General features: G+C 49.7%; 3 protein-coding genes across 4 annotated transcripts; all 3 read right to left on the reverse strand.

The window, feature by feature from the left end:
• Window positions 1-3,241: 3,241 nt before the first annotated feature.
• LOC144270516 (receptor-transporting protein 1-like) lies at window positions 3,242-14,208 on the reverse strand. Of its 2 annotated transcripts, XR_013347169.1 has the most exons (3): window positions 13,952-14,208; window positions 8,576-10,272; window positions 3,242-3,703 (listed from the first exon to the last, which is right to left on the reverse strand). XR_013347169.1 is itself a non-coding variant. In XM_077827014.1 (2 exons), the coding sequence occupies exons 1-2, from the start codon at window positions 14,110-14,112 to the stop codon at window positions 9,729-9,731; spliced, it is 705 nt and encodes a 234-aa protein (XP_077683140.1). In that variant the 5' UTR covers window positions 14,113-14,208; the 3' UTR covers window positions 7,815-9,728. The 2 variants fall into 2 exon arrangements, 1 of the variants encoding a protein (XP_077683140.1); XM_077827014.1 differs by lacking the exon at window positions 3,242-3,703 and having other exon boundaries at window positions 7,815-10,272.
• A 2,936-nt stretch (window positions 14,209-17,144) lies between these two features.
• LOC144270382 (receptor-transporting protein 3-like) lies at window positions 17,145-19,847 on the reverse strand. Its single transcript, XM_077826843.1, is given in 3 exon segments — window positions 17,145-17,524; window positions 17,527-17,645; window positions 19,702-19,847. Coding segments are annotated over 3 exon segments (645 nt in total).
• A 2,292-nt stretch (window positions 19,848-22,139) lies between these two features.
• LOC144269728 (receptor-transporting protein 3-like) lies at window positions 22,140-25,843 on the reverse strand. Its single transcript, XM_077825506.1, is given in 2 exon segments — window positions 22,140-22,692; window positions 25,698-25,843. Coding segments are annotated over 2 exon segments (699 nt in total).
• Window positions 25,844-27,443: the final 1,600 nt, after the last annotated feature.

Here is a 27,443-nt window from a genome sequence, read left to right on the forward strand (position 1 = left end):
ATTCTCTGGCCTGCTCACAACCCTGGCTAGGTGAGAACAGCTGGGAGGAGTACCAAGTTTGCCAGTTCTGCAGCAGACAATTAAGTCGATGACACATCAATGGGTTGTTCCAATTTCTGCCAAAAAAGCCACCTCAGGGAGATGCCTTGCCTGCCTCAGAGTGTAAATTCCCTCAGGATATAGTGGTAGGAAAGGCTTAGACTGGATTCTTGCACCCACCTGAACTGACCTGTGACCTGAGCCCATCTCTGCAGCCAATCCTGCGGGGATAAGCCAATTTCCCCTTGGTTTCCAGGCACCAAGAGCCGCGGACGGACCACTCTGCAATTCCATTGTAACTTCATTGACCAGGAAAGCACAGGATAAACCTGATGCCATAATCAATACTGCTGATTTAGACTGGGGGAGGCCCCGCCAGAGTTTGGGGTTTTACAAAACCCATGAGACTTTAAAAAAAAAATGGGGTTTCACAAACCGTCTCTGTTATGAAACACGGCAAAGGAAACTTTGCTCCTTAAACCAAATCATTATTTTTTAGACCATTGAATGTTTGTAAAAGTGCTTCGAATTAATTGTAGCCTATGCTATGCAAACAAAGGGCCCAATGCTGCAAATACTTAAGTATTCTCGACTGTGATGCTAATGGGAGCATTCAAAGTACGACACCCAGTAATATTTCCAGGATCAACTCTGAGAAAGATGTATCAGAGGGGCAGCCGTGTTAGTCTGTATCCACAAAAACAATGAGGAGTCTGGTGGCACCTTAAAGACTAACAGATTTATTTGGGCATAAGCTTTCGTGGGTAAAAAAAAACACTTCTTCAGATGCATGGAGTGAAAATTACAGATACAAGCCTGAGAAAGATACTCCTTCTCTGCCTCTGGGAATAGAGTGGTTGAAATTCACCCCTCTGTGTAAAGCCAGCACAAGATCTATGTCACATTTAAGTCATAAGTGGGACTTAGGTGGCATGTCCGGCTCTGCCCAGGGGTGAATTTCACCTAGGCAGAAGAATGTCTTTCAAAACATGCAGCCGCTCCGAATTCAGGATCTGCCAGACCAACGGGTCCTGGACCCTTGGAAGTTTCAAGTTCTTCCTTCAGCGTACAACCAATGATCGCCGTGTGACTTCTCCATTCCCTCTCCCAGTGCCTTTGTTGTCTCTAGTAGGCAGCTGCGTCTTAGTAACCCACAGGTTAAACAATGTTATTCTTTCAACACCCAGTATTCATACCAAAGGAAAGGTGAGGAGGGGTTTACAGCAAGCGGAACTTGGTCCAAATCTATGCCCTGATTCTGTCGTCCCGTCCCCCCCCCCCCCCCCGAAATCAGTAACAAAACTCCCCCTGAGCAGAGCAGCAGCCAGGTCAGACCCAGACCTGCTGGAACACATAGGGCTGCTGGTGGCATCTAGCATTTGCACTTGAGGCGTTCCATGTCTGATACTCTAATTAAAGCCTCTTAAAATAAGGTGAGGCTGAGACAACCGGTGCCCACAGGACTGATCCAAAGCCCACTGAACTCAATAGACAGACGCCCATTTCCGTGGGCTTTGAACAGGCCCTAGGTCACCATTGCTCCTGCTGGGGGACGCTCACCAGTCAGGTACCAAAAGGCTGCAATGGTGACGATGTGCATAATAAAGCTCGCCACTCTGTCAGCTCTGCCAGCTTCCACATCTGCTTTTCCTGGCTTCATTTGCGCGGTCTGAAAGGTCCACCAGACCCGGTCGACTCAGTCCACAGCATGCAACCCAAACACACAATGCTCCTTGCAAGATGCAACATGTAACGTGCAAAAAACACATCATGCACACAGAAGATGTATGCAACATATAGGAAACACAGTGCCTTGTGCAGCACTCCCACGCAACCTGTGTAATACTTGGGCTCGTATTCTCTCTTGCCTTTGAGCTACCGTAAGGGCGGCCGTTTAGCTATTGCTCTTCTAGCATCGCTCAGGAAGGAAGATCGGAAGCAGGTCTCTACAATTGCACGTGAATAGGGTTTGTTAAAAATGACTCTGGCTTACGCCTTGCAGGTCGATTATTTAGAACCTTGAAACAGCCTTAAAGAAGCACTCGGCAGCCAGCCGGGAGGTAGCTGCACGTAGGCTGCGAACAGAGAGAATAACAGAAATTAACAATGTGGCTGAGCAAGTAGCAAGCAGCTACCATCCCAGAAAAGTACATTTCACATCAAACTAGCTGAAAACCAGTCAGTCCCTCTACTTTCCTGCTAAGTCTTGAGTTGAGGGGTCAGCTCTCTGCCATAGAATGGGGAGTGGGCTGGACATTGACCTCTGGGAGACCCTGGTGATACAACCTTTCTGGCTGTCTTTCTCCCCTGAAGAAGGCAGGATGGGGGAGATATCGGGGTGGGTGCTGGGGGGGAATTGCAGGTAGAAGGTTATTGGGTCACTTCCCAGAAAAGACAGTGGAAGGGAAGAATGGGGTGACCTGTTGTGGGGTGAGAGATCCCAGCTCAGCCAGGCAAAACCCCAAGCCAGGTGAGACTCACCCCCCACCCGCCCCTTTACAACACTCCACTCGGGTCTGTGATGCAGGGAGAGATGCATCTGAGTCTGAGCTCTGAGTCGGGCACCACATGTCCCAGCCCTGACTTTGATCTCACTGGCACTGGCTTTCCCCTGGGGTGACCAAGAGCAGAATCAGGCCCCATATCTCCCCAAATCCCTGCAGCAAAGGCTCCTGAGGACCCTGAGGAGTGTTCAAAATCCAGATCTGCACCCAAACCTTGCCATATTTCAGGCTGGGTGGATTCGGCCTGCTGAGAGAGGTTCGAGCTGCAAAAACGGGATCCAAACACAGGCCTGGATCCAGGGGGCCAGACCTGGGGTGTTGATCCAGATTCATCTCTAGCAAAAGGAGTCCAGATTTTATTCAGAGGTACACACTGGTCCAGATCTGAAATAAACGCACTGATTTCAGTGGAGTCACTTCAGATTCACACCAGGGCAGAGGAGAGCCGGTGGCCTATAGCCCCACAGAGTGTATTTCACAGGCCTGAAAATCCTAGTTTGGAGGCCACAGGAAAGGGAACACTTTTTTTCTTAGGAAAGGGCAAAATGAAAGTCTGGCTCCTGTAGCATCAACCACTGGGCTCTAGGATCTGCACTTCGACAGCTCCAGGGCAGCTCTCACCCAGCCAGAGCTGATGAATTGCTGCTACAAGAAAGAAAAGGAGGACTTGTGGCACCTTAGAGACTAACCAATTTATTTAAGCATAAGCTTTCGTGAGCTACAGCTCACTTCATCGGATGCATACTGTGGAAAATACAGAAGATGTTCTTATACATACAAACCATGAAAAAATGGGTGTTTATCACTACAAAAGGTTTTCTCTCCCCCCACCCCACTCTCCTGCTGGTAATAGCTTATCTAAAGTGATCACTCTCTTCACAATGTGTATGATAATCAAGGTGGGCCATTTCCAGCACAAATCCATCCCGCCCCCACAAACCCACTCCTTTTCTTTTTGCGAATACAGACTAACACGGCTGTTACTCTGAAACCTGCTACGAGAAACGTTTCTTCCTCTCTCCTTTGATAGCTCTGCAGTTAATCACTGATGCTAGACACGGAGCCCATCTGGCCCACTTCCCTTTGTTCATTAAATGCACGGAGGTGCTGTCCTGGGCTTTGGTCCCTCTGTGCTCACCCAGCAGCTGATCATTGCAGGGCTAGAAAACAGGGCACAGAAGAGAAAAGGAAAAGCAGTGACAGATGCCAGCTTTGCTGGCACCTCTTGACCTGTTGGCGGCACAAGACCTGTTCTGCAGCCAGAGGCCAGCTGATTCTGCGGAGAGCACTAGGCAGGCAGAGTCTGGCTGCTCCGTCCAGAGACGAGGACAAGGTCACTGGGATGGAGCATGTCCACTCGCTGACCCTGTGACCAACAAGGGTCAGGCACCCACAGCTGTATGCTCCTTACGCACGGTGCGTACCACGGGCCGGCCCCTGTGTTCTGCCCACTGGACTCACTCAGTGACAGCCTCCAGACCTGCTACAACAAGGACAAGGAAGGGAGAATGGGTCAGTACCACGCAGAAACTGCCGGGGGGGCACCCCTGCTTGCTAGAGAGATATTGGCCCAGAGAAGCTGGGATACAGGGCACTACGCTGGGCTACTCCAGACCTAGCCTCAGGAGGAGAACGTGAGTGTGCGCTTGCTATCCCACCCTGCCATGCTGCTGGCCTAGGGGGAATAGCCAGCTGATCCCCGGGGCAGTAACTGACCCTTGGGTGCACACACACACAAGCTGTAACTGTGTTCCTCGACCATAGCGGAGGAGCTGGGTAACGGCATGGCTCTGCTGCAAAATTCAGCTCTGGATCTCCACCTCTATTATCGTGTAAACTCAGTCAAGGAAGAAGAAAGGGAATGACTATGGGAGATTCTTGAGCAGGAGGGGATGAAAGCTTTACTTCAAAAGAAACCAAATTCCTTTCCTGGGACATTTGCCAAAGGGAGTTGAATCTTAAAAGGGGGAGTTGGAAGGACTTAGAGCCAGATTCTGATCTCATGGACACCAGGGTAAAACCAGAGTTACTCAGATGAAGTCAATGGCACAAAGATACTGCCCTAAAAATGCCTACAGACAGACCGATTAAATTAGACAGAAAACCACTGCAAGGGTTGATTAGGTTTCCGCTGTTGCCGCTGAGTTCAGAATTGAATCATCTGTATTCCAGTTTGTGCTGGGAACTGTCCAAACACGTAGCAAGAGCCAGGCCCTGTGCTGAAGAGCTTGCAGTCTAGACAAAGAGTGGGACAAAGCAACGATCTTCATCCTTTCCCCAGAGAGAGTAAGTGACATGCCAAGGTCACACCAGGAGTCTGTGGCAGAGAAGCTACAACAACAGGAGGTTTTTTAAAATCTCCTTTTTATCTGAAGAAACGTTTTTTTAGCAAAGAAAATGAGGGTCGGTCCGTTTTGATAGCACCCATCCCAGGAATGCCACTGGGCACGGTGTGATTAGACTCGAGGCTGGTGCACACTGGAAGCCAACAGTCGGGGTGTTTCTTTGGAACAGACAGGGCGTTCCAAGCGGAGACAAGGGGCATCACAGCTAGCGCTAAGCAATTCTGTCATTACCAAACTGCCCCCCCCCCCGCCCCCTCAGAAGGTGGGGACGGGATGCAGCACAAACCCCACGACATCGGAGCTGGAGCAAAACCCTGGGCTGTCTGCTTTGCCTGGGGACTGTGGATGTCCCTCTCCTATTGACTGGAATGGAGAATCTGAGGCACAGCACCCGGTATTGTTCTGGGCGAGGGGGCTGGCCGGGCCTAGCCCCCCGAGCCGTTTATTCCCAGACATTGTTCCAGCAGCCAAACCTCTGGACTGGGGAGTGGGGCTTTCCTGGCCTTTCCCCGCCAGTGGGAATGAACACTGGAGCACAAGTGGGGGGCGTTTGGTCACCCTCTGTGCCTGGTGCAGCAAAGGAGGGGATGGAAGGTGAGCGTGGCTGAAATCAGCATCTGCTCCAAGCCCCTTCTTCCACTGAGGAACGCCGGGGAGTCTCCTAAAGCCAGAGGGGCCTCAGGTGCCAGGGGCCTACGTCAGAGCTCTTAGTGTGTCATTTCATTTCTGTCTCATCTGCACATACATGAACAATCGGCCCATGTGCGAGAGAGAGTGTAGTGTCTGTGTGAGTGTGCATGTGTACCGGGACGGGCTCAGGAGACATCGATTCACACCCACAAACGCAACGGGAAACACGTTATTCATGGAAACGAGGAACACAGCTGCTCCTCCCCAACAAAAAACCTCAGAAAAGTCCCCACTGCCAACATGGAGCTGGCTTGTGCTCTTGGTTGCAGTGGAATAGCTGAAATCATTGGCGCCAGTGGCCTTTCATCAGGGGTTACTTTCGCCCGTTATGTTTCACTGGATGTGTATTTTTGACGCTCAATAGCTAAGAAACAGCGTCAACAAACACAGGCATCGTGGGAAGTCCCTGGCCACTTTTTAGCAGCCAAAAGGCCACTTTGGCTTGAAAGACAGAGTCACAGAAGAATTCAGCTTAGTTTGAATGCCCAACGGTGTGCACTGGGTTTAGTATAAAGCAAGCAGGATAATTAACTCTCAGTCACAGTAACTTTCTCACAGCTGAAAGAGTCCAGCAGAAATTTTCAAATACCTTGGCTGGCTAGTAGGTAAAATACAGAGGAGCACGGAGCTCAGGACTCTACCCTGGTTGCCCCGATGGGATTTCGGTAGCCTTTAAATTAGGCCAGCCATATGTTTGACTAACTGCAGACTCGGTTGCTTCAGGCTGGATTCTGTGCAAGGCCCGAGGAATATTTCTGAGGATCTAGCTATCTAATTGAGTTTTGTACTACTGCCCACCATCGCAGCATGCGATCACTTTCCAAGTACCATCAATAGCAATAGCAAAGTCCAAAGTGGATTTTATGGCACTTCTCCCTTTTCAGGGCAAAAACTCAGGGATAGGGTTAACATTTGTTTCGATTTTACTAATTTCTATTTGGCTTTGGTTGGTAGGGGTCAGTTAGGCAGAAGGGGCAAAACTGAGATGAGAGAAGTAACATTCATTGCCTTGCACTTCAACAGCACAGACCCCGGGTGGAGATTTAACTGAACCAGGCTTCTCTAGGTTAAGTCTCAGAGTAGCAGTCGTGTTTGTCTGTATTCACAAAAAGAAAAGGAGGGCTTGTGGCAGCTTAGAGACTAACACATTTATTTGAGCATAAGTGAATGCATCCGATGAAGTGAGATGTAGCACACTAAAGCTTATGCTCAAATCCATTTGTGAGTCTCTAGGGTGCCACAAGTCCTCCTGTTTTTAGGTTAAGTCTGTCCCTGAGTCCGTCGTAACCCAAAGGCAATGGGTGGTTTAAAGTGTTGTCTGGGAGGAATAAAATCTCAGGCTAAGGGTGCTGGGCGCCATCTGCAGGCACAGGCTCAGGGCAACACTTTGGTTGATAGGTTTCAGAGTGGCAGCCGTGTTAGTCTGTATAAGCAAAAAAACCAAGGAGTCCTTGTGGCACCTTAGAGACTAAGGCATAAGCTTTAGTTTTAAGGTTTGGCCCACGAAAGCTTCTGCCCAAATAAATGTATTCGTCTCTAAGGTGCCACAAGGACTCCTCGTTTTTTTTTACTTTGCTTGATGCCTCTCTCCTCTGGGTTCAGGACAGAGATTACCTTTCAGACCCAGCCTAACAGGGGGGTGGGAGGGTGGGAATGGGGGCCTGCCAGGGGGAGGGCAGGAAACTCACCAGAAGAGCGCGTTGTGGGAGCGCCGCACAGTTGCACTAAGCAAGGCCATGCAGCAGCATCTCTGATTGCCTGTAGGAACGGTTACAAGCGAGGATTATCTATGCCCACCTCCTTGAGCCGAGTCAGCGCTGCACTTGGGATACAAGAGAGATGGCCAGAGCGGGAGCTTCAAAACATTGATTGCAACATCCTGAACTCCGGAAATGCCAGCGCTAAGGTCGCCCGTGCAGCTTTAATTCAGCTCCCTTGTGCCTATGAATTATGATAATGTAATTTACATGATCGGGCACTATATTTTCCCCAGGACCTCTGCTTCTTTCAGTGCACAAGACAGGTGGTTCTCGGAGAACGAAGCAGGCCTGAGAAGCGAATGAGGCTAGATAGCCCCTGCCTCGTTTGGTAAAGAAGTTGGTGATGGGTGCGCCGATGCCCGCCCCCCTCAGCCAAGGGAGTGGAACCACTGAACCCAGGCCACAAAAGAAGCCTTAGAACTGTGGGTAAATTGTCTAGTCAGTCGCTTCACCACCCTTTGGTTCATTATGAAATCTACTCAAGAGACTAAACCATCAATGTCACTCAGGTTTATTAAGATGGTCTAGAGAAAGGTTCTATATGATGCCAGTCTCCGCAGAGCAGCCCTTTGCCATGTGTGCGCCCCAAAGTGACATCCCTAAAGCCATCTTTTTATACCCTACTTATTTACCAGTGAAAGCTAGTATGTACATCACCTGAAACTGGATATCACTAATCAGCTTTTCACCTTGTTTGTTCCTGGTACCATAGTGTATCTTTTGTTCTTCTGACCACATGCATTCCAGGTATTAAGGGGCATGAGGACACCCTTTAGGCCTGTACCAGGATAAACAGGCTTGTCAGGGTAACTCCCTCTCATTAGCTATGAGGCAATGCTCACATGTCCTGATCCCGATAGTTTGCACATCTACTTAAGCCAGGGTTAATTTCAGCTAATGAGAGGTGTTATGGGACACTTAGCATAAGTGAACAGGATCATAATAAAGTTACAGGCCAATCTGGGCTATATAACTGCTGTATTAATGCTTAATAATATATAGAAGCTTAAAGGCTTGGAACATGTATTGCGGGTGGTATTACCAGCATCTAATGTAAGTATGCTAGTCAGCATATATTAGTCAACAGGAACAACCTGTCTCAAGGGCAAACCGAAGAGTTGCTTCACTGTTAACCACAACATTACACATGTGGCTTTGTGACTACCCAACCTGCATTATGGCGTTTAAAGAGACAGCAACGGAGCTTCCCATCACCTTGGCTTTTTCAGTTACTCACTTTTTTTGAAAGAGACACAAAATTATTGATGGAACAATTCATTTCCTGCACAAGAGGAAAGAAGGGTGAGCAATACAGAAGGTAATTGACTGCATCGCAGCGAAGCCGTCGGTGTTATGAGTTGCACTGTGGGTCCGTATCATCTTTGTAAAAGTTGCATCCACAATTTTGGGCATGTTTAGTCTAGAGAAGAGGAGGCTGAGGGCGGATGTGATCACTCTCTTTAACTATGTCAAAGGCAAGAGGACGGTGATCAGTTGTTCTCCATGTTCACCGAGGGTAGGACAACAAGTAATTGGTTTTGTTGGCAGCAATGGTGATTTAGGTTGGATATCAGGAAAAACTTTAGGGACAGCTGGGCACTGAAACAGGTTACCAAGTGAGGCTGTGGAATCTCCATCACTGAAGAGTTTTAAAAATAGGGTAGACAAACATCTATCCAAGATGGTCTAGGTTTACTTTATCCTGCCTTAGTATGGAGGGGGTGGCCGTAGACTAGATGACCTCTTGACTTCCCCTCCAGCATGACATTGCTATGATTCTCTTTTGAATTAGCTCATCTCCTTTGGCCCATCTTTCCTCAAATAGTTCAGTTGCTAAATCCAGTCTCTCTCCTGTTGTTCAGTTTTCAACGTCAAATGCCTTAAAAAGCGGGAAGGTAACAGATAGAGCCAGCTGAACTAGTAGTCAAAAATCGTGTTCATTATTAAAGTAGCTCCTTTCTGGGTTCATGGATCCAACGTGTTGGTTATTTGGATTTGCCAAAGAGTCCAGACAAATAATTTCAGTCTCTGGGGCTGTTCACAAACTTCGTTTTAGCCATTTGTTACTCCTGGTGTGTGGTTGGTCACCTGAGTCAGGTGGTAGTGTTTCTGCTCCTTGATTAGCCAACTGGAAGTTTTCAAACCGGAGAACAATAATGAGAGGAAAGAGAGGGATGAATGATGTAGTTCTGGTTGGAATTTTCAGATGCAGAATCACTCCCACCAGAATTCATGAAGTTTTTGGGGACTTTCAAAAATGTTCTTGAATACCCAGCAATTATTTACACACTCAGGTAAAATAAGTAATACAAATGCACCAATCAGAGCAAACCAAACTAGCTGACTATATTTGCAATTATTCATGAATCGGGGGGTGGGGGTTACCCCCACTATTTGACTAGCTGTGGTATCCAACTGCTCATATAAATAAAAATCAAAATGCAAATAGTACAGAAAACGCAGTAAAACTTGAAACCACAGCAAATCGTGTCTTGGGGTAAATTGTGTGATGGGAGCTGAACTGGTGGCATTGTGTCTTTGGATGTCCCATGGTACACTGTGTCTTTGGGTCTTCCATAATACATTGAGCGTTTGGGCCTCTGATGTATTCCCAACCGACAAGCCTCACAATGGTCACTCTGATGTGGTCCATAGTGCTGTCCTATCACTGTAACCTCAGATAACTGGGTGTGGTCCACGTACTCTCCATAGCATTTCTCCCTAATGCTGATGACCAAGTTCTCCAAGATCCTCTGGACGCTTTCCTCCTTGAAATCTGGCTCTTCTAACTTACCCTTGGAGCACTCATAACATTCTTGTCTAAAGACTCTCATCTTCACGCAACCTTTTCTCCTGTGCAGGTCCCGGTACATGTGGAACAGAATAACCACTTGAACTGATGCCCAGAAATGCTGGCACCATGAGCACTGGAAGCTAAAAAGAGGAAAGAGATATATCATGCATAGCGTGACCAGATGTCCCACTATTATCGGGACCATCCTGATATTAGAGGGTTTGTCTTATATAGGCAACTATTACCTCCCCCACGCCCCAAAAAAGTGTCTCCATGATTGGCAGCTCCAGCAGCTGCCTGTAGGTGTGGTCGAGCTGCTTGCCTGCAGACAGGAGAAGGTCCACTCCCCACCCTGCCTAAGCTCAGTATGGGGTTTGTAGATCCCATTACAGCAACCAACCAGCAGCGCCTGCTGCCAAACTCAAGGCTAATCAAAGCCATGGGGCCAACCTCGGATCTGGTGTAAGCAGGTGTAATGCTCACCGGCTGTGTCCGCCACTGCTTTGCCTTATTTTTAACGCATTTCAGTGTAATTACAGATTCATAGATTCTCAGGCCAAAAGGGACCATTGTGATCATCTCGTCTGGCCTCCTGGGTAACTCAGGCCAGAGAACTGCCCTAAAATAATTCCTAGAGCAGAGCTTTTAGAAAAACATCCTGTCCTGATTTTAAAATGGCCACTGAGGAAGAATCCACCACGACCCTTGGTAAATTGTTCCAATGGTTAATTACTCCCAGTGTTAAAATTTTACACCTTATTTCTAGTCTGAATTTCTCTAGCTTCAACTTCTAGCCATTGAGTCCTCTTAGACCTTTCTCTTCTAGATTGAAAGCCCATTATTAAATATTTGTTCCCCATGTAGATAGTTATAGACTGTAATCAAGTCACCTCTTAGCCTTCTCTCTGTTAAGCTAAATAGATTCATAGATACTAATGTCAGAAGGGACCATTATGATCATCTAGTCTGACCTCCTGCACAACGCAGGCCACAGAATTTCACCCACCCACTCCTGCGAAAAACCTCTCACCTATGTCTGAGCTACTGAAGTCCTCAAATCGTGGTTTAAAGACTTCAATGAGCAGAGAATCCTCCAGCAAGTGACCCGTGCCCCATGCTACAGAGGAAGGCGAAAAACCTCCAGGGCCTCTTCCAATCTGCCCTGGAGGAAAATTCCTTCCTGACCCCAAATATGGGGATCAGCTAAACCCTGAGCATATGGGCAAGATTCACCAGCCAGATACTACAGAAAATTCTTTCCTGGGTAACTCAGATCCTACCCCATCTAACATCACATCCCAGGCCATTAGGCCTATTTACCATGAAGATTTAATTACCAAAACCATGTTATCCCATCATACCATCTCCTCCATAAACTTATCAAGTTTAATCTTAAAGCCAGATAGATCTTTTGCCCCCACTGCTTCCCTTGGAAGGCTATTCCAAAACTTCACTCCTCTGATGGTTAGAAACCTTCATCTAATTTCAAGTCTAAACTTCCTGGTGGCCAGTTTATATCCATTTGTTCTTGTGTCCACATTGGTACTGAGCTTAAATACTTCCTCTCCCTCTCTGGTATTTATCCCTCTGATATATTTATAGAGAGCAATCATATCTCCCCTCAACCTTCTTTTAGTTAGGCTAAACAAGCCAAGCTCCTTGAGTCTCCTTTCATAAGACAAGTTTTCCATTCCTCGGATCATCCTAGTAGCCCTTCTCTGTACCTGTTCCAGTTTGAATTCATCCTTCTTAAACATGGGAGACCAGAACTGCACACAGTATTCCAGGTGAGGTCTCACCAGTGCCTTGTATAACGGTACTAAAACCTCCTTATCTCTACTGGAAATACCTCGCCTGATGCATCCCAAGACCACATTGCTCCCAAATCTTTTTATAATGAGGTAAAACCGAAGAAGCGCCTTGTATCAGGCACCATCGATGTCAGTCCAGCACCTTCCACCAGCACTAAGTGTACCAGAGGCTTTCACAACAATACATACCCTTGGGGCGGTACTGACCTGACTGCCAGCCAACTGGATATACAGCTATCCATATTCATACCATATCTACTTGATCAGCGAATCCTCAGCTGGTGGAAATTGACCTAGCTCCAGGACACCCAAAGGAACTACGCTGATTTACAACAGCCGAGGATCTGGTGGTCTTTGTTTCGCTATATATGACGAGAGAATTGCCGCCGGGTTCTATGAAATGTATTTGTCTTGGAGGCGTTTAAGCCATAACTTCAACATTGCACCAAGGGTTTGACAGTCAGTCAGTGCTGCCCATGGTGTCTAGCAGCGCTAAATGCTGCATAGGTAGGAATCAGACCTGACTGTGTTTGGAATTATTGATTTCTGTCTAAGGCAATGGTTTTCAAACCGCGGTGCCAGGACAGGCAGGAAGCCTGCCTTAGGCCGCTGCCCTGCTGACCAGGAGCCGCCCGAAGTAAGTCCGTGCCCCATCCTGCACCCCAATCCCCTGCCCTAGCCCTGAGCCCCCCTCCGAACCAGGAGCCTCTTCCTGCACCCCAAACCCATCATCCCCGACCCCAGCCTGAAGCCTGCACCCCCATCCCAGAGCCCTGACCCCCTCCCACACCCCAACCCTCTGCCCCAGTCCTGAGCCCTCCCCAAATCCAGAGTCCCCTCCTGCACCCCAAACCCCTCATCCCCAGCCCCATCCCGCAGCGCTCACCGCTGCATTCCAACCCTTTGCCCCAGCCCTGAGCCCTTCCACACCCCAAACCCCTCATCCCCAGCTCCGCTGGGTCACAGGCATCAACAATTTTCTTCAACTGGGTCACCAGAAAAAAAGTTTGAAAACCACTGGCCTATGGTACTTATCTGGCTCTCGTCACCATAGTAACTGGGCACCTCACAAGCTTTAAAGCATTTACACTCACAAGACCCCTGTGAGGCAGGGCAATGCTCTCACCCCCATTTTACAGATGGGAAACTGAGGCACAGAGTGACTAAGGCCCAGATCCTCAGACCTATTTAGCCAGGCAGGGGCTTGAACCCGGGTCCCCCAAACCTTTCGATAGTGCCATAACTACTGGAGCATTAGAAGGAGCGCCTCATCACTAGGCCCTGGGGACAGTCCTTAATTTGTGCCGGGCCTTGCTGCGGTTGAGCCCCAGCGCTTCTAGGCTCGGCAATTCATAGCCCCTGCGCCGCGGGGCTCCCGGCCACACGCTCCAGCCACCCAGCTCCGAAGGCAGCCCCATCGCCCGCAGCAGCACAGAAGTCTGGGTGGCAACACACCGTGCCAGGCCATCCTTGTTCTGCACTGCTGCTCGCGACACCGCTGCCTTCAGAGCTGGGGGCCTGGCCGGCAGCCTCCGCTCTCCAACCGCCCAGCCAGTGCTTAACCTGTGCTGGGGCTCGCCGAGGCCGGGCCCCAGCGCCTCTTTCATTGCAAATTAAGCCCTGCCGTGGGTTGCTGTCCTGGTGCTCTCTCTGTGTCCAGCAACTTTCAAGTAGCGTCAGAGAGAGAGACTGTAAAACCCAAACGAAAAACTACACTTCTAAAACAGGAGGAGTAGCAGCAGCTTTTGCAGAAACCGGGGGCGGGGGGAGGCAGGGGCGTGTGGTGGCTGAAACGGCAAACGCCTCTAAAAAAAGGAAACATTTTTGAAAGCGGGGGATGCATTTAAAGGCATAGTTCATTCCAAGGCATAATTAAAGCCATTACACGGATGCTACTACGCCCCCATACACACACTGCATCCCTCACAAAAAATAGATCATTTGTCAATGACTAAGGAGGCGGTTGTATCAGCTGCTGTATCGGCCCCTATCAGCTGCTGCTCCTCACCTGGCAAATGCACGTTCTTGCAGTGATTTTTTCCAGCCAGGTCCCAAGTCATTGTAATCAAGGTTCTGTTGCATCTTTAAGTCCCAGTTGTCTTGTGGCTTCACCTCTTCTATCTTCTCATAAAACATTTCTCTCCAGGAATCCATGTTCAGCTTCTTCATCTCTCCTGATGTTCGTGTGGGGACACTCTAACGTGTGCTGAGTTACAAATGGAGTTGCAATTGTTTACTTCCCACTTCTATCTCATCACCTGCTGAGCGGCAGGGTGGGGATTTGAGTTCCTTCCCTGCTAGAGATACTGGATAACTTCTGTATGTGTGAGAAATGAAACTGAAAGGAGTTTTGTTTCCAAAGCCAATCTGGTTCTCCAGTTTCTGCCTGGGGTATATGATAAGGACTGTATTTCCGAGATGGGTGAATGCCTCCAAACGATGTGTGTGAATAGTCACACAACAATGCATCCGATGAAGTGAGCTGTAGCTCACGAAAGCTTATGCTCAAATAAATTGGTTAGTCTCTAAGGTGCCACAAGTCCTCCTGTTCTTTTTGCAAATACAGACGAACACGGCTGCTACTCTGAAACCTGTCAAATAAAAAGCTGGATTGGCTTTGTTTTCCACATTGGCATTCAGATTCAGCTGAGCTGCGGCCATGTGAATACTGAGACAGACAGAAATGAAAACGGGACACAGACGTCAACCCAGGGCCTAGGTTTTTCCCATGTCATTGTGTCAGCATGCAAATGTCATGACATCTGGATTAAAGGTGGGCTCCTTCACTGCCCATGGCTGCTGACATGGGACAGACATGGGACAGACCCATGGAAGCAGGACCAGTCAGCCAGTCCCTGGTCAAGAACTCCTCCCGGGAAGTCTTTCTCCAGCACTCAGCCCTGCAGGACTGGGCCATTCTGTCACTTAGTCCTCTGGTTCTGAGCTGCTGCTACTAACTTTGTTCTGTGTTTGTTCCTCAGCATCTCCTCTGGCGGTTCCTCCTCCTTCAACTCAATAAGTTGCCTCCACTTACATCAGCTCTGCATCTGAATGCCCACGTGTTGTATCAAGCCCAGAGCACTATCTGGGCTGATATCTCTTACTCCATCAAACCAAGACACTCCTAGCTAACCTTGGAAGCATCGTGATCCCACCAACAGCCATCGTGGTCGCTATGTCAAGAACTTACGCCTGGTCAAATGTAATCAGGCGGTTAACGCATTGAGAATACAGCCCTATGGGCAGATACTGGGAATGACGGTTCCCTGTGCTGGTGTCGCGTGATGGGGCAGACACATGCTATGCACAGTGGGGAGCCTTCACTTGTTCTCCAGTAGCTGAGAGGTTAATAGACCTTAGCGTGCTGTTAAGCGAATAGCTTTAGTTCCAGACTTTAGCCATTACGGTGTAGATGTGCCACGGATCTGTGGAGTCCCCACACCCCAGATCAGCAGGAGTGCTGTGAAGGCCAACCCTGCCCCCGGAGCCATGACTGGCTAAAGGACGGGCAAGCAGGAGAAGCATCTCCTGACACCCCCAGCCTTGGCTGGCTAGAGAGCTGCCAGGACATCCTTCCCCTACATCCCACTACTAGCTCTCCTCTGATTGGAGGGTGGGTGTGACAGTCGTCTGTCGCAGTGGGTCTGCCATTCCAGGCTGCAGGAGAGGGCGTCTGCTGGCTGGACAAACCCAGCCCAACCAGAGCTGGGAGGGATGGCGGGGCAAGCCCAGGGTGTGTGGCCCCGTCAGCCTGCCCTGCACCTCAGAGTGTGCCCGAACCCGGGACTGAGGCGCTGAGGCTGGAGGGATTGTGGAGGCTTTGAGTGTTGGATGGACATAGAGCTTCCTCTCAGGCATCTGGGATTTCTGTTACACTCCCACTGAATGGCTACGGTTTGCAATGACCCTGGGGTGCTGCCCCTGCTAATGAAGGTACTAGGATAGATCTGTGCACCAGGGCAATTGCTGGGTGAACGCCTGCCTCCCCAAAGGGTGTAGGGGTCACTCCACACTTCAGCAGAGAGGGAAGCTCCCCTGCTTCCACTGATATTTCAATTTAAATGTGATGCTTTATTGAACTGATACAATCAGGACAAAATACCAAAGCTAAGTATTGGTCTATTAACATGGAAAATACAGGAAGCAGGAGGAGGAACTGCTGTATCCAGAACAGGCCCTTCTATTGCAGACGCACTAAAATTCAGCGGGGGCCGTATTTCAACAGCGACGCAGACGGAGTTGCCTTTTCCGTGTTACGTATAAACCAAGCCAAGAAACTCCTTCATCTTCAGGCCACGGCTCTGCCCAGGATTCTGTTCGAGAGAAGGAAAAGCATGCTGCAAAGCAGGATGGGACCAATGATTGATAAGCAACCCCTCGTTTCCTGCCATGCAAACACCCAGGTATGTAATGCCCAAGAGGGCTGTAATTAAGGATCTAAACTCGCTGTCCTGTGAACATGGTCCATGCTTCTGGCCTGCTTTAGTGCCAAGCTCCTCCACTGGGGACTCTACTCAAATCTAGGCCTACATCAGCCCCACTCCCGTGGAAGGGGACAAGTTATCAGGGGATAGATTAACTCCTCGGGCCAGATGCTCAGCTGCTGAAATCAGCATAGCTTCACTGCAGCCAATGGAGCTACATGGCTCCTCTGGCTCCTGGCGTTTACCCCTGCCGCCACCCCAGAAGGGATCGGGGAGTGGCCCTCCAGTTCTGCAGATGATCCAGGATGCATCTTGCACACAAGAGCAGCTACTCTCAAGTCCAGCCTCCCCTGGGGCAGCAAAGCCCCCTCTGGGGTCCTACCCTTCCCCTCTCAGGGGGTACAAGGCATAGAGAGTATCTGACAGGGGCACAGGGCCCGATCTAATGCCCACTGGAGTCAGTGGGAGTCTTTCCATTCATTCCACTGGGCGCTGGATCAGACCCACAGAGGGGGGCACAGGTGTCAACAAGAGGGGGCATAATGTGCCCTCCTGCTTTTGAGGAGGCCAGTTTTTTTTACAGTCCCTGTTTATTAGCCTGGTGCATTACAGATGGACATTATCAGTCTCTCTAGAGCATTTCATGGTAACATTAAGCATATGGTGATTTCCCAGGCAAACGGCTTGAGCCAGATTTTTTTTTCTCCGTGAAAAAGGGAAGGTGCATTAGCAACCCATGTGGATAATATTAGGGAACCATTCTGAGCACTGAATTTCCTACTTCCCACCAAAAAGCACAGCAAGGATGAGCAAAGCAACCAGAAATGGTAACATATAACACAAGAGCTTCCAGTCGCTCTCTATGTCTGTTCCCCGCCAAGCCAGCTGGCCAGGCTGAGAAGTTGCAGGCAGAGAAGCAGGGATAACGAATCTGTAGGTAAACAGATAACAGATCCCCAGAGCACATGCCTCACAATGGGCCGTGTCATGTGGCCCTTCCACATCTTCTTCGACTATGGGGCCAGCTAAATCACGGTTTTTGATGAACTCTTGGTAGCATTTCTCACGGATCTTCAGCACCAAGTTGTCCAGGATCCTCTCAATGTTCTCCTGGCTGAACGTGGGTGTCTCAAACTTCGCTCCATGGCACTTCTTAACTTCTGCCCACAGACCCTCATCTTTACCTGGCCCTGGCCCTGGCTCCAGTCCAGGTGCATGTGGAAGAGAATGAGCACTTGAGCCGATGGCCAGTGATGGGCACAGCTTGAGCACTGAAACCTACAGGGGGAAAGGAAAGGACATTTAACCCGCCGCCCACGCCAGCCCCCAAACTTAATGCTGAGAAAGACTCATCCACTGACATTGGGCTTGATCCTGCAAGGTGCTGAGCACCCCCAAACCCTGTTGCTGTCCATGCAAACACCTCCCAGCAGCGCTCAGCACTCTGCAGGATCAAGTCCCTGTATGGCATAGTCATAACAGCATTCACTCACATTCACCTGCCCCCCTGAAGGATCATGCAGCAAAGTGTTGGACAAATTCATAGGGTTGCCAGCTTGGTAATAGTTAATAACTGAACACTCCAGCAGACGTGCCAGAGCCTCCCCTGCCCCGCCTCTTCCCCCTGAGGCCCCACCCCTGCCCCACTTATTCCCCCCCAAAGCCCTGCCTCCGTCCACTCCTCTTCCCCTCCCACCCCCCAGATCAGGAGGGACTCGCTTGTGGAGCCGGGGCTGGGAGCTGCAGCTGCCCGATGAAGGGAGGAGGTGGCACCAGCTGAGCAGGGGCTGGAGAGGGTGATGACCCAGCGCCTCCCCGCCTCCCCTGCTCGCAGCAACGGGATTTGGGGTGTCTGGTCAGTAGATCTGACCAGACACTGTCAGGTCCCCTTTTTGACCGGACTGTCCGGTCGAAAACCCTACAAATTCAACATATTGGGTTTCAAAGCCGGCTCCAGTTGGACTCAATGGGAGTTTTGCCCATAATATCCAGACCTTTCTACAAACATTGCCAACTCAAAGAACTTCCCCAGAGGAAAGCTCCAATGCAATTAAGTTTCCACCCCTAGTTCTAGATGGGCAAAGACTCCACTTACTAAACAATCAGAGTAAAACCCAGCCCCCGTTCCGCCTCGGGTTTCGCTGGGGAGAATAGTCCCTTCCTCCACATGGGTTCAGCATGCCCGGGGGTCACATTTCATGCAGCGCACCCCCTGCAAGTTTCCAACTGGTTTCTAACGAACCCTTCCGAGCAGGACTGAGCCTAGAACTGAGGCACCTTCCAATTTACAGCTGAAGTCCAGGCTCATTAAGGAGCAGCCTCCAATCAGAATTTGTTTGCATCTGTGGATCAGTCTCTCGCCCATAACGAGAGATGAGCAAAAAATTCATTTGGAATCATTTATTCCACAGTTTTCCTCTCTCCTTCTCTTCATAGCCAGCAAGCAGAGCACGGTTGTCTTGACTGCTGCCTATCACAATGACCAATACTGGCTAAATTTTTCCTGATGCTGTCTGTATCCATCTGTTGTCTCTTGTCTTATACTTAGACTGTAAACTCTTTGGGGCAAGGACTGTCTTTGTTCTGTGGTCAGTTATGAAATTGAAGGCTGCATATATCCTGCAACAGTAAATTCACTGCTTCCGCCAGCTTTCTGCTTGTTTGCTAAACTACGGATGGAAATTCAAGGGAATTTGTTTAAATACGCCGTCTTGCTCTAACCACGACATCATTTCCACTCGTGAGAGGGGGGAGTCACAATTTCCTGCTCTACAGACTTTGACAGTGGTGGAAAATGCTAATTAACAGGAGGCAGATATTTAGCGGCCTCACGGTGACTCATCAACACTAATGGCTAGGTGCCGTACAGCTAAATCCCTTTTACACGTGTGTGCAGCGAACACAAGGACTAGCCCAATCGATCGTTCAATCGCAGCTAGTCCCAAATCTCTCACCTGCCCTCCCTGCTTCGCTCCCCACTAAAACTAATGCCGGGAGAAATTCACCTTAGAGCATGGGCGGCTGGTATGATAGGCCGGGGGAGACGACCTAAACCCAGGCTGTGGCATCACCCACGCTCCACCCCAAGGCCCCGTCCTCACTCCCCATCTCCCCCAAAGCCGGCAGAGGCTCAGCTCGGGCTGGTGGCCAGGGCTCAGGATGGTTTGGCCGGGGCTCCTCCTGCCACAGTGGGCGGGGAGGGGGCTCAGGGCTCTGGCAGGCAAGGGAGGAGAAAGGGACAGGAACGGGGGGCTAGCCTCCCCAAAGGCGGGGTTCCCGCATCACCCATGCCTTTGCGCCTCATTCACGGCCCAGTTTGTCTGCTCCCCCTCACCTGGCAAATGCTTTTCTCTGCTGGTATAGGCGCCATCCGCGTTCTGGGTTTCGAGGACGGAGGTTATCCTCCACAGTGAGAGACCAGGTGTCGTCTGGCTTCTCCCATGCCATCTTCTGATCAAACATCCGCTGCCAGGCCTTCATCTTCTCACCTTCCCCTTTACAGCCTCTCTTGAGCAGCAGCATTTACTGTCTGAACCAGGAATGTGACTTATTTAAGGGGGGATGGGGGGACTCCCGGTCTGCAACCTTCCCCTCCCGCTCTGAGGAACAGCCTCGCACAGGCGGGCTCCTTTGCCTCCTTGCTACAGACTCAGGACCCTAGGTGTGGAACCAAGTTCAGGGCTTGTGAGAAACGAAACTGAAAGGGGAGCTGACCTGCTGCCGGTCTGCAGGACTGCCCTGCCCACAGGGATCAACTCCAGATTCAGCCCGGGGACCACACATCCCTGCTGGAAGTCCGCAGCTTTCTCGCCCCCTCGTACACACACAGCCACCCCACGTGGACAGGGCTCCGCAGATTGGGACAGGGCTCCCCACGTGGACAGGGCTCTGCGTCCCGCTGTATCCCAGCTGGCTTTGCCGCACTGACTCCCTCCGGCAGGCATCTATCTCCCTTTCCATAGGGTGGTGCTGCCACGTTGCTGCCACCAGGGGGTGCTGCTTCAGGGAGAAAGGGGAGGGACTTGCAGCCGGGGCAGATGGTCTCTGGATCAACGTTTGGTGGAGCGTGATGGGACAGACACATGCTATACATGTGGGGTCTTGGGGCGCAGTGCAAGAGGAGCAGGCCGGGGCCCCTTCTGAGCATGGGCCCGGCTCCATGGAGCCACTGGAACCATTGTAAACCCGGCACTGAGCAAAACTCTACAAACTGGGAGTCATCAGTGGAGAGGGAAAAGCCCAGCGGAGGGATCTGCTGTCAGGTCCCTAGAGGCCAGTACTCAGGGGGGAACCCTGCATGCAGGCCTGGGACTCACCAGCTCCCCACACAGCCAGTCCTGCCCTTGCCCTGGCTGGCTCCAGACTGCCTCAAAAATGGCCTCTCCCCTTTCCTGAGCTCCCTGGGAAGGGCTTCTCACTCCCTATTGGTGCCAGGCAGACTCTGAGTCTGCCGTGGCTCCCCCTCCCTACCAGGGACAGTGCACCTCCCCCTGAGCTGCCAGCAGACCGAGCCCCAGGAATCTAGGTCGTCTCCTTGGGGGTTACACTTGTAACACCGCCCTTTAAAGAAAAGGGTGCGGAGGAGAACTTGCCAGGGGGTTGCAGCAGACTTTCCAGCTGGCCCGTGGGACGGGGAGGTTTCCAGGACGTTTCATGGGAACGCATCAGACCCTCGTTGAATTGAAAGGGCTCAAGGCCGGGCCAAGCAGCCTGACAGACAAAAGGCCTGAAGTTGTGAAATAGCTCCCAAGTGCGGGTGGGAAACGTTGTGTCGACAGTCACTGAAGTTACAGGCACCACGGAGGGTACCTAGACTCCTCGCGACTCGATTGCAGCCACATAGATATTTAACCTCAGGCAGCTTAGAAAATCATGCCCAAGGGGCAGGGGTTCCGCCGGCTCAAGAATCAATGAAGCCCTAAACGCTCCTTTGAACTCCTGAGGATCAGGTGAGCTAATTCAAAGGTCTTTTGCCTGACGTACCTCTTTCTGTTCTATTGCTCGGCTTCTCCAGGGCTGGATCCTGGGAAAGATTATGCGATAATTAAAGGGCAGTTCTACTCTGAAAAATGACCACGTAAAAAGGCCACTTAGAGGTCCTTAGATACCATCCCTCAATGGCTCCTAGAGGAAATCTGCTCAGCTGGCCAATAAAAATATTTTTTCTAGCTCTCAGCCCAGTGCACGCATTCCGCCCTACATAGACAGGTACATTATCTATTATTACTAGGCTTGGCAGAATTTGATTATTTATATAATTTTGGCAGGAAATAGCCAGGGTTATTTTTAAGCATTTTTTTTTATTTTATTTTTAGCTCTGTAAATTTTCACAGCTGCAAAACATAATGGCTTAGGCTTTTCCCCCCCCAAACATTTATTGATTTAAATTTTCATAGTTGTGGGAAATTATGAGGCAGGCGGGGGGTGGGGGGGTCAGACAATAATTACTTCATGATAGACAATGCTGCAATTCAAAAAATTAACGCTTTTTAACCGTTAAAGCGCAAACTGTCAACATTGCCTGTCAAAATATACCAAGTAAATATCCTGAAATCAAATGCTAACAAGGCCCCAAGCAACATTTGTCTTACTTTGCCGATCGGTAAATTTCAATTACTGATGGAAATATTTTTGTATTGGTTTATGTGTGTGTGGTGGAAATTGACATTCACTGACATTTACAGAAAAAAATGTAATCTTTCCAAGCCCAATTATTACTCAGGTTATTACAGTTCAGTTATATTAGGGACAAGTATGAGTGTCGAATTTCCACTAGGTTTTGAGATAAAGCAGAACAAAAATGAGCACAGCCAAAAAAATGACCAAACAACAAATGTAGCAACAGCAGCGCCGCCCATCACAGCTGCTCCCCACGTTGCGGCTGCTCCCCATCTCTGCTTCGCTCCATTCCTCATGGGCAGGAGAGCTGCGTGGAAAAAGAGAAACAGCCCTAAAGAAGGTGTTGGCTGGTGCTTGGGCTTCATATTTCACGTAACAGATGCCCAGCTGGCAGGCTTCACAGTGGGAGCTGTCATGTGGCCCCATTATCTGAGTTTCCACGATGTTCTTGGACAGGCTGTTGGGACTGATGGCCTCTCTGTAGCATTTCCCGCGAATCTTCAGCATCAGGTTCTCCAGGACTCTCTCGATGTTCTCCTGGCTGAATTCAGGCAGTTCCAGTTTCGGCACGAGACACTTCTTGCACTCCTGTCTGAAGATTTTCATCTTCACCTGGCCCCGTCTCTGCTTCCGGTCCAGGTGCATGTGGAAGAGAATGTTCACCTGAGCTGAGTGCTACATATGCCAGCACTGTGAACACTGAAACCTAACAGGAGAAAGCAGGAGACAAAACTTACCCCAGATTCAAAGCCCTGAACCAGCTGCAGCTGCTAATCTGAGAACTCAGCCTCTGTCCCGCAGGAGGGATTCTGGAGCACTGTACACGGGAGGGGTCGATCGAGCGGTGTAGGAGCGCTATCTGCTAGCACTGAGGATTGTATAGCACCGTTTATGAGTTAGTAGGTTCAATACAGCTGTCGTCGTTATGCCTTGCAGACGGTTTCCAGCATGAGTCCACTCTAAACAGGATGCAAAAAGAACAGGAGTACTTGTGGCACCTTAGAGACGAACCAATTTATTTGAGCATGAGCTTTCGTGAGCTACAGCTCACTTCATCAGATGCATACCGTGGAAACTGCAGCAGACTTTATATATACACTTCTGCTCCTCTGTATGATGGATATTGAGACCTGGTTTTGGCTACAGATGTTTGACGTTCAAATAGCTATGGGCTCTGGTGACCTCCAGGCCATCTCTCATGCTTCCCCGATTCCTAGAATTCCTTCCTGATCTGGAGCAGCAGCTATCGGATACTGACGCAACACACAGCTTGTTGTAACGGCGACCCATGTGTGGTGACTAGGGCCAGGAAATAAAGAGCAGTCCGTTACCAGCCCCCCTGCATGTCATGCCCTCACTGCGTCTTAGACCACAGCTCCCCTTGGCCACCTTCACACCCCTCCTCCAAACCTACTGCTTCAAGAAGGCTTTGGAGCTGTAGCTCTCAGAGGTTTAAAAATAATAATGGTCGTGGTCATAAAAACCCCTTTAGCCCCGTCCATTGAGAGTTTAAGCTTTCTAGGGGCAGAGATTCGTTGCTATATGGCTGAGAGTGCCTAGCCCAAGGGAGTGCAAGCTGACAGAGGCCTTTGGGTCCTATCACCATACAAATAACTGTACATCGCATGCGTTAGCGTCCTAAGTGACCACACGCTCATACTGTCCTCTCCCTCCTCTCTCCCTTTCCCGGGTCCTCCTTCTCCTCCTTAATTGAGATTGTAAGCTCTTTGGGGCAGGAATCTCACTTTCGTTGTATTGTACAGCCCCATAGTGCTACCTAAGTAACATATAACTATCATCCAAGTGTTCAGTAGAACGAGGTATAGATTTAGCTGCTCCTGCATCCATATTTGCTCCCAGAATCCCTTCTGCAAGCCACTCCTTGGCGGCTGCCTGCCCACAGCAACCAGCCCTTGGCTCCAGCTGATCTTTCCATTGTTATATGGATCCAGGCTGACCCTTAGAATCTTCCTCTCCTTCTCAAGCCAGGATGGGCCCCGCTGCCTGGAAATGCAGGCAAGGAACACAGAGGTGACGCTAGAGAAGTAAAGCGCCAGCAGCAAAGCCGACCCAGTCTGGGCTTGGTGGCTCCATAGGCACCTACGAGGAGAGCAAGCTCAGCATAATTCAGCAGCAATAAAGCTTCAGGCCTGAAGCCCTGGGGATGGGGAAATAAACACAGCGGATGAAAATCAGCAGAATGAGTGGGCGGCGGCACTGGGTCAGATTTTGAGATGACACTGACGATGTCTAGAAGAGTCGAGGTGGGTGTAATTCACTGGTTCCTCCAGCCCCGTCCATGTGCATGACCCAGCCCTCCGCTGCCACCCCTGCATTGCCTGCCCTCACTCACCCCATTCTACCCCTCGGCCTTCTCATCTCCCTCCTTCCAGGCCAACCTCTTGGTCTCTCCCCACCCCCTCTTCCTCTGCCCCTTCTTAGCCCTCCCCTCTGTCACCTTCTCCCTCCCTGCTGGTACTTTCCAGCCGCTTCTCCCTCCCCGCCCATGGCTTTCTGTGGTCTGTGACGGGTCTAGCATGCTCCAGAGCACTAGATTATGATGATAAAAATCCAGCACCCAGATACTGCAATGATGGTCACACTGCAAATATTCAGGTAACTAGACATTGTTAGAACTGGTCAAATTATTCCTTAAGATTATTTGCAATGATTGAGCCCTATTTTCTGGTTAAAAGAAAAGGAGTACTTGTGGCACCTTAGAGACTAACCAATTTATTTGAGCATAAGCTTTCATGAGCTACACGAAGTGAGCTGTAGCTCACGAAAGCTTATGCTCAAATAAATTGGTTAGTCTCTAAGGTGCCACAAGTACTCCTTTTCTTTTTGCGGAAACAGACTAACACGGCTGTTACTCTGAAACCTGTCATTTTCTGGTTAGTGAATCATTCATAAACTGATCCTGCATTTGTTCATGGGCTTGCTATTTGTAAGGATTCACCAAATGCTTTGGGCTAATAGCCTTCAGCTTCTTCCGTTGTTGCCAAGCTGGCTCTTTAACTGGTCACCTGAGCCATATGGTATTGCTTCTCCTCCCTGATTGGATGACAAGCTTTCTAAAGCGGAGGATAACAAACGATGGAGTTCAGGTGTGAATTTTCAGGCAATGAATCAATTCACTGCTGCTACATTTCGTGCAACTCCTGGGTTTCGCAAACATTTTGATAAATGCCCACTAGTTGTGCAGACATGGACAAATATAGAATAATATGATCTCACTTATCACAGGAAACGGAACTTGGAGCCTGTATTCACAAGAATATTAGCGAATAGAGCTTGCTGGAAAGTTCAAAAATGTCACCAAAAATAGTGCAAAAAATCCACAAAATTTGTCAGTAAACATCTCTTTGTTAGAGCCGATAAGTGATTCCTCCTGTCCTCCCTCCCCATGAAAAATTTTGAGGGAATGTCGAAAAACCAAAACATTTTCCATTTGGGGCTTTGGGGGAAAACCCCCAAAGTTTTTTGAAAAACCAGCTGTTTTTCATGAAAATTTCCATTTGATCCAAAAAGCCTTTTCCCTTTGAATAATCATTTAGGGGGAAGATTTGTCACCAGCCCAAGTCTTTGTGAATTAATTCTTCCTTTACTATTCAACCAGCTCTTAACAGCCTATGGTAGTGCTATAGAAGGAAGATGCAGCTGCTCACAAAGCCCTTTGCTAACCGTGTTCTCCAGCTACCTACCCCTCACCTGGCAAACGCATGTTGTTGCAGGAATTGCTTCCATCCAGGATCCCGGTCGTTGGACTGAAGGTTATAATCCGCCTTCAGAGTCCATGTGTCTCCTGGTTTCATCTGCCCAATCTTCTGAGAAAATATTTGCTGCCATATCTCCATGGTCCCAACTCATCTGCCTTTAGAGCTGGTTTTGTTTCTGGACTGTGACCGTGATCTGCTGAAGGGATCCGGACTGATATTTAAGTCTCCTGGCTTGTGACTTCCACGGCTGTGGTGGGGGAAGAGACCTTTGCGGGTTGTTTTTCCTTTCCCCATGGCACAGAACCAAGTTTTGTGTTTGCAAAGGTGGACCTTTGCTTCCAGACAAAGTCCCTGTGCTGAGTCACACCCAGAATGACTTTGCTCACACTGCTGGCACTCCGTGGCACAATTTGGCCAGGGCACAATTTGGCCACAACACAATACGGAGCAGCTCTCCCAAAGAAGCCTGCTGTTTTTGCACCTGTAGGACGGTAAATTAGTGGTGGTGCACACTGGTGGCTCTCTCTGTCAGTGTCTCTGTGCATCTCCCATGCCAACCCAGCACTCCGGCAAGTCTGGGTGTGCTTAGGAAGTGTCCTAGGGAGTGTTATCATTTGGGGAGTTCAAATGATAATGATTAAGCTAGTATCAGGATGTTTCTAATATCAGGATGTTTCTCACCCCCCCTCCCCCACATACACACAAAGGAGCTGGCTGCCTCCCAAATATATAGCAAGGACAGTTCTCTGCTCCAAAGCGGTATAAATAGACAACACACAGGGGAGGATTCAGGAAACGCAATTCACCGCATTCCTTGCTATTTTCATTTTGCTTTAACCCAGTTCCTATGTATTTGTTCACCCCAAACTAGGGTTTATAGTGTGTGTCCATAGGCAAATACTAGCCATTTGGTCCATCTCTCACCACTTCCCCCTATGACCTCCGCTCCCTATATCCACAGTCTTCCTCCCACAGCTTCTTAGGATCTTGTCCCATGCCCGCCAAAAATGCATTGCAAAGTTTCTTATAAGAATGTTGTTTGCATCTCGTGTTCAGTTCCCCAGCCCCTCTCCTCCCCATGCCACAGTTTTGATCTTGCCCATCTCCTAGCCAGCCAAGGCAGCTTAAAGCAAGGCAGTAAACAAAGCAATGCCTCATTTAGTTACAGAGGAGAGAATTGCCTTACCCCAGCTCAGTTATGGCCATCATGAGCCAAATTGTTTCTTAGGTTGTAAACTCTTCATAGAATCCTAGAATCCTAGAATATCAGGGTTGGATGGGACCTCAGGAGGTCATCTAGTCCCACCCCCTGCTCAAAGCAGGACCAACCCCAACTAAATCATCCCAGCCAGGGCTTTGTCAAGCCTGACCTTAAAAACCTCTAAGGAAGGAGATTCCACCACCTCCCTAGGTAACGGATTCCAGTGTTTCACCACCCTCCTAGTGAAAAAGATTTTCCTAATATCCAACCTAAACCTCCCCCACTGCAACTTGTGACCAGCAGCGGATTTACCATGTAACAAACCGTGCAGTGGCATGGGTCCCCGAATGACAGGGGGGCCCCCAAAATGCAGGACAAATCTCATCTGACAACCTGCCCCTGAGTCCCGGCTGGCGGTGCAGCAGGGCTCTGTGGCTGGTGGCCCCACGCTGCTCCCAGAAGCGGCCGGCTGCTGGAATGTCTCTGCGTACCCCTAGTGGCGGGGGAGGCAGCTCCATGCGCTGTCCCTGCCTCAGA

Source organism: Eretmochelys imbricata, chromosome 9 (assembly GCF_965152235.1).
Source record: "Eretmochelys imbricata isolate rEreImb1 chromosome 9, rEreImb1.hap1, whole genome shotgun sequence".
NCBI classification, from domain to species: Eukaryota; Metazoa; Chordata; order Testudines; family Cheloniidae; genus Eretmochelys; species Eretmochelys imbricata.

Excerpts from the sequence above, each read along its gene's own strand:
- LOC144270516 (XM_077827014.1), bottom strand. The coding sequence starts at position 14,112 with ATGAAGAAGCTGAACATGGATTCCTGGAGAGAAATGTTTTATGAGAAG. Across the intron at positions 10,273-13,951 it reads CAAGAACGTGCATTTGCCAG|CTTCCAGTGCTCATGGTGCC; the intron begins GTGAGGAGCAGC and ends TCCTCTTTTTAG.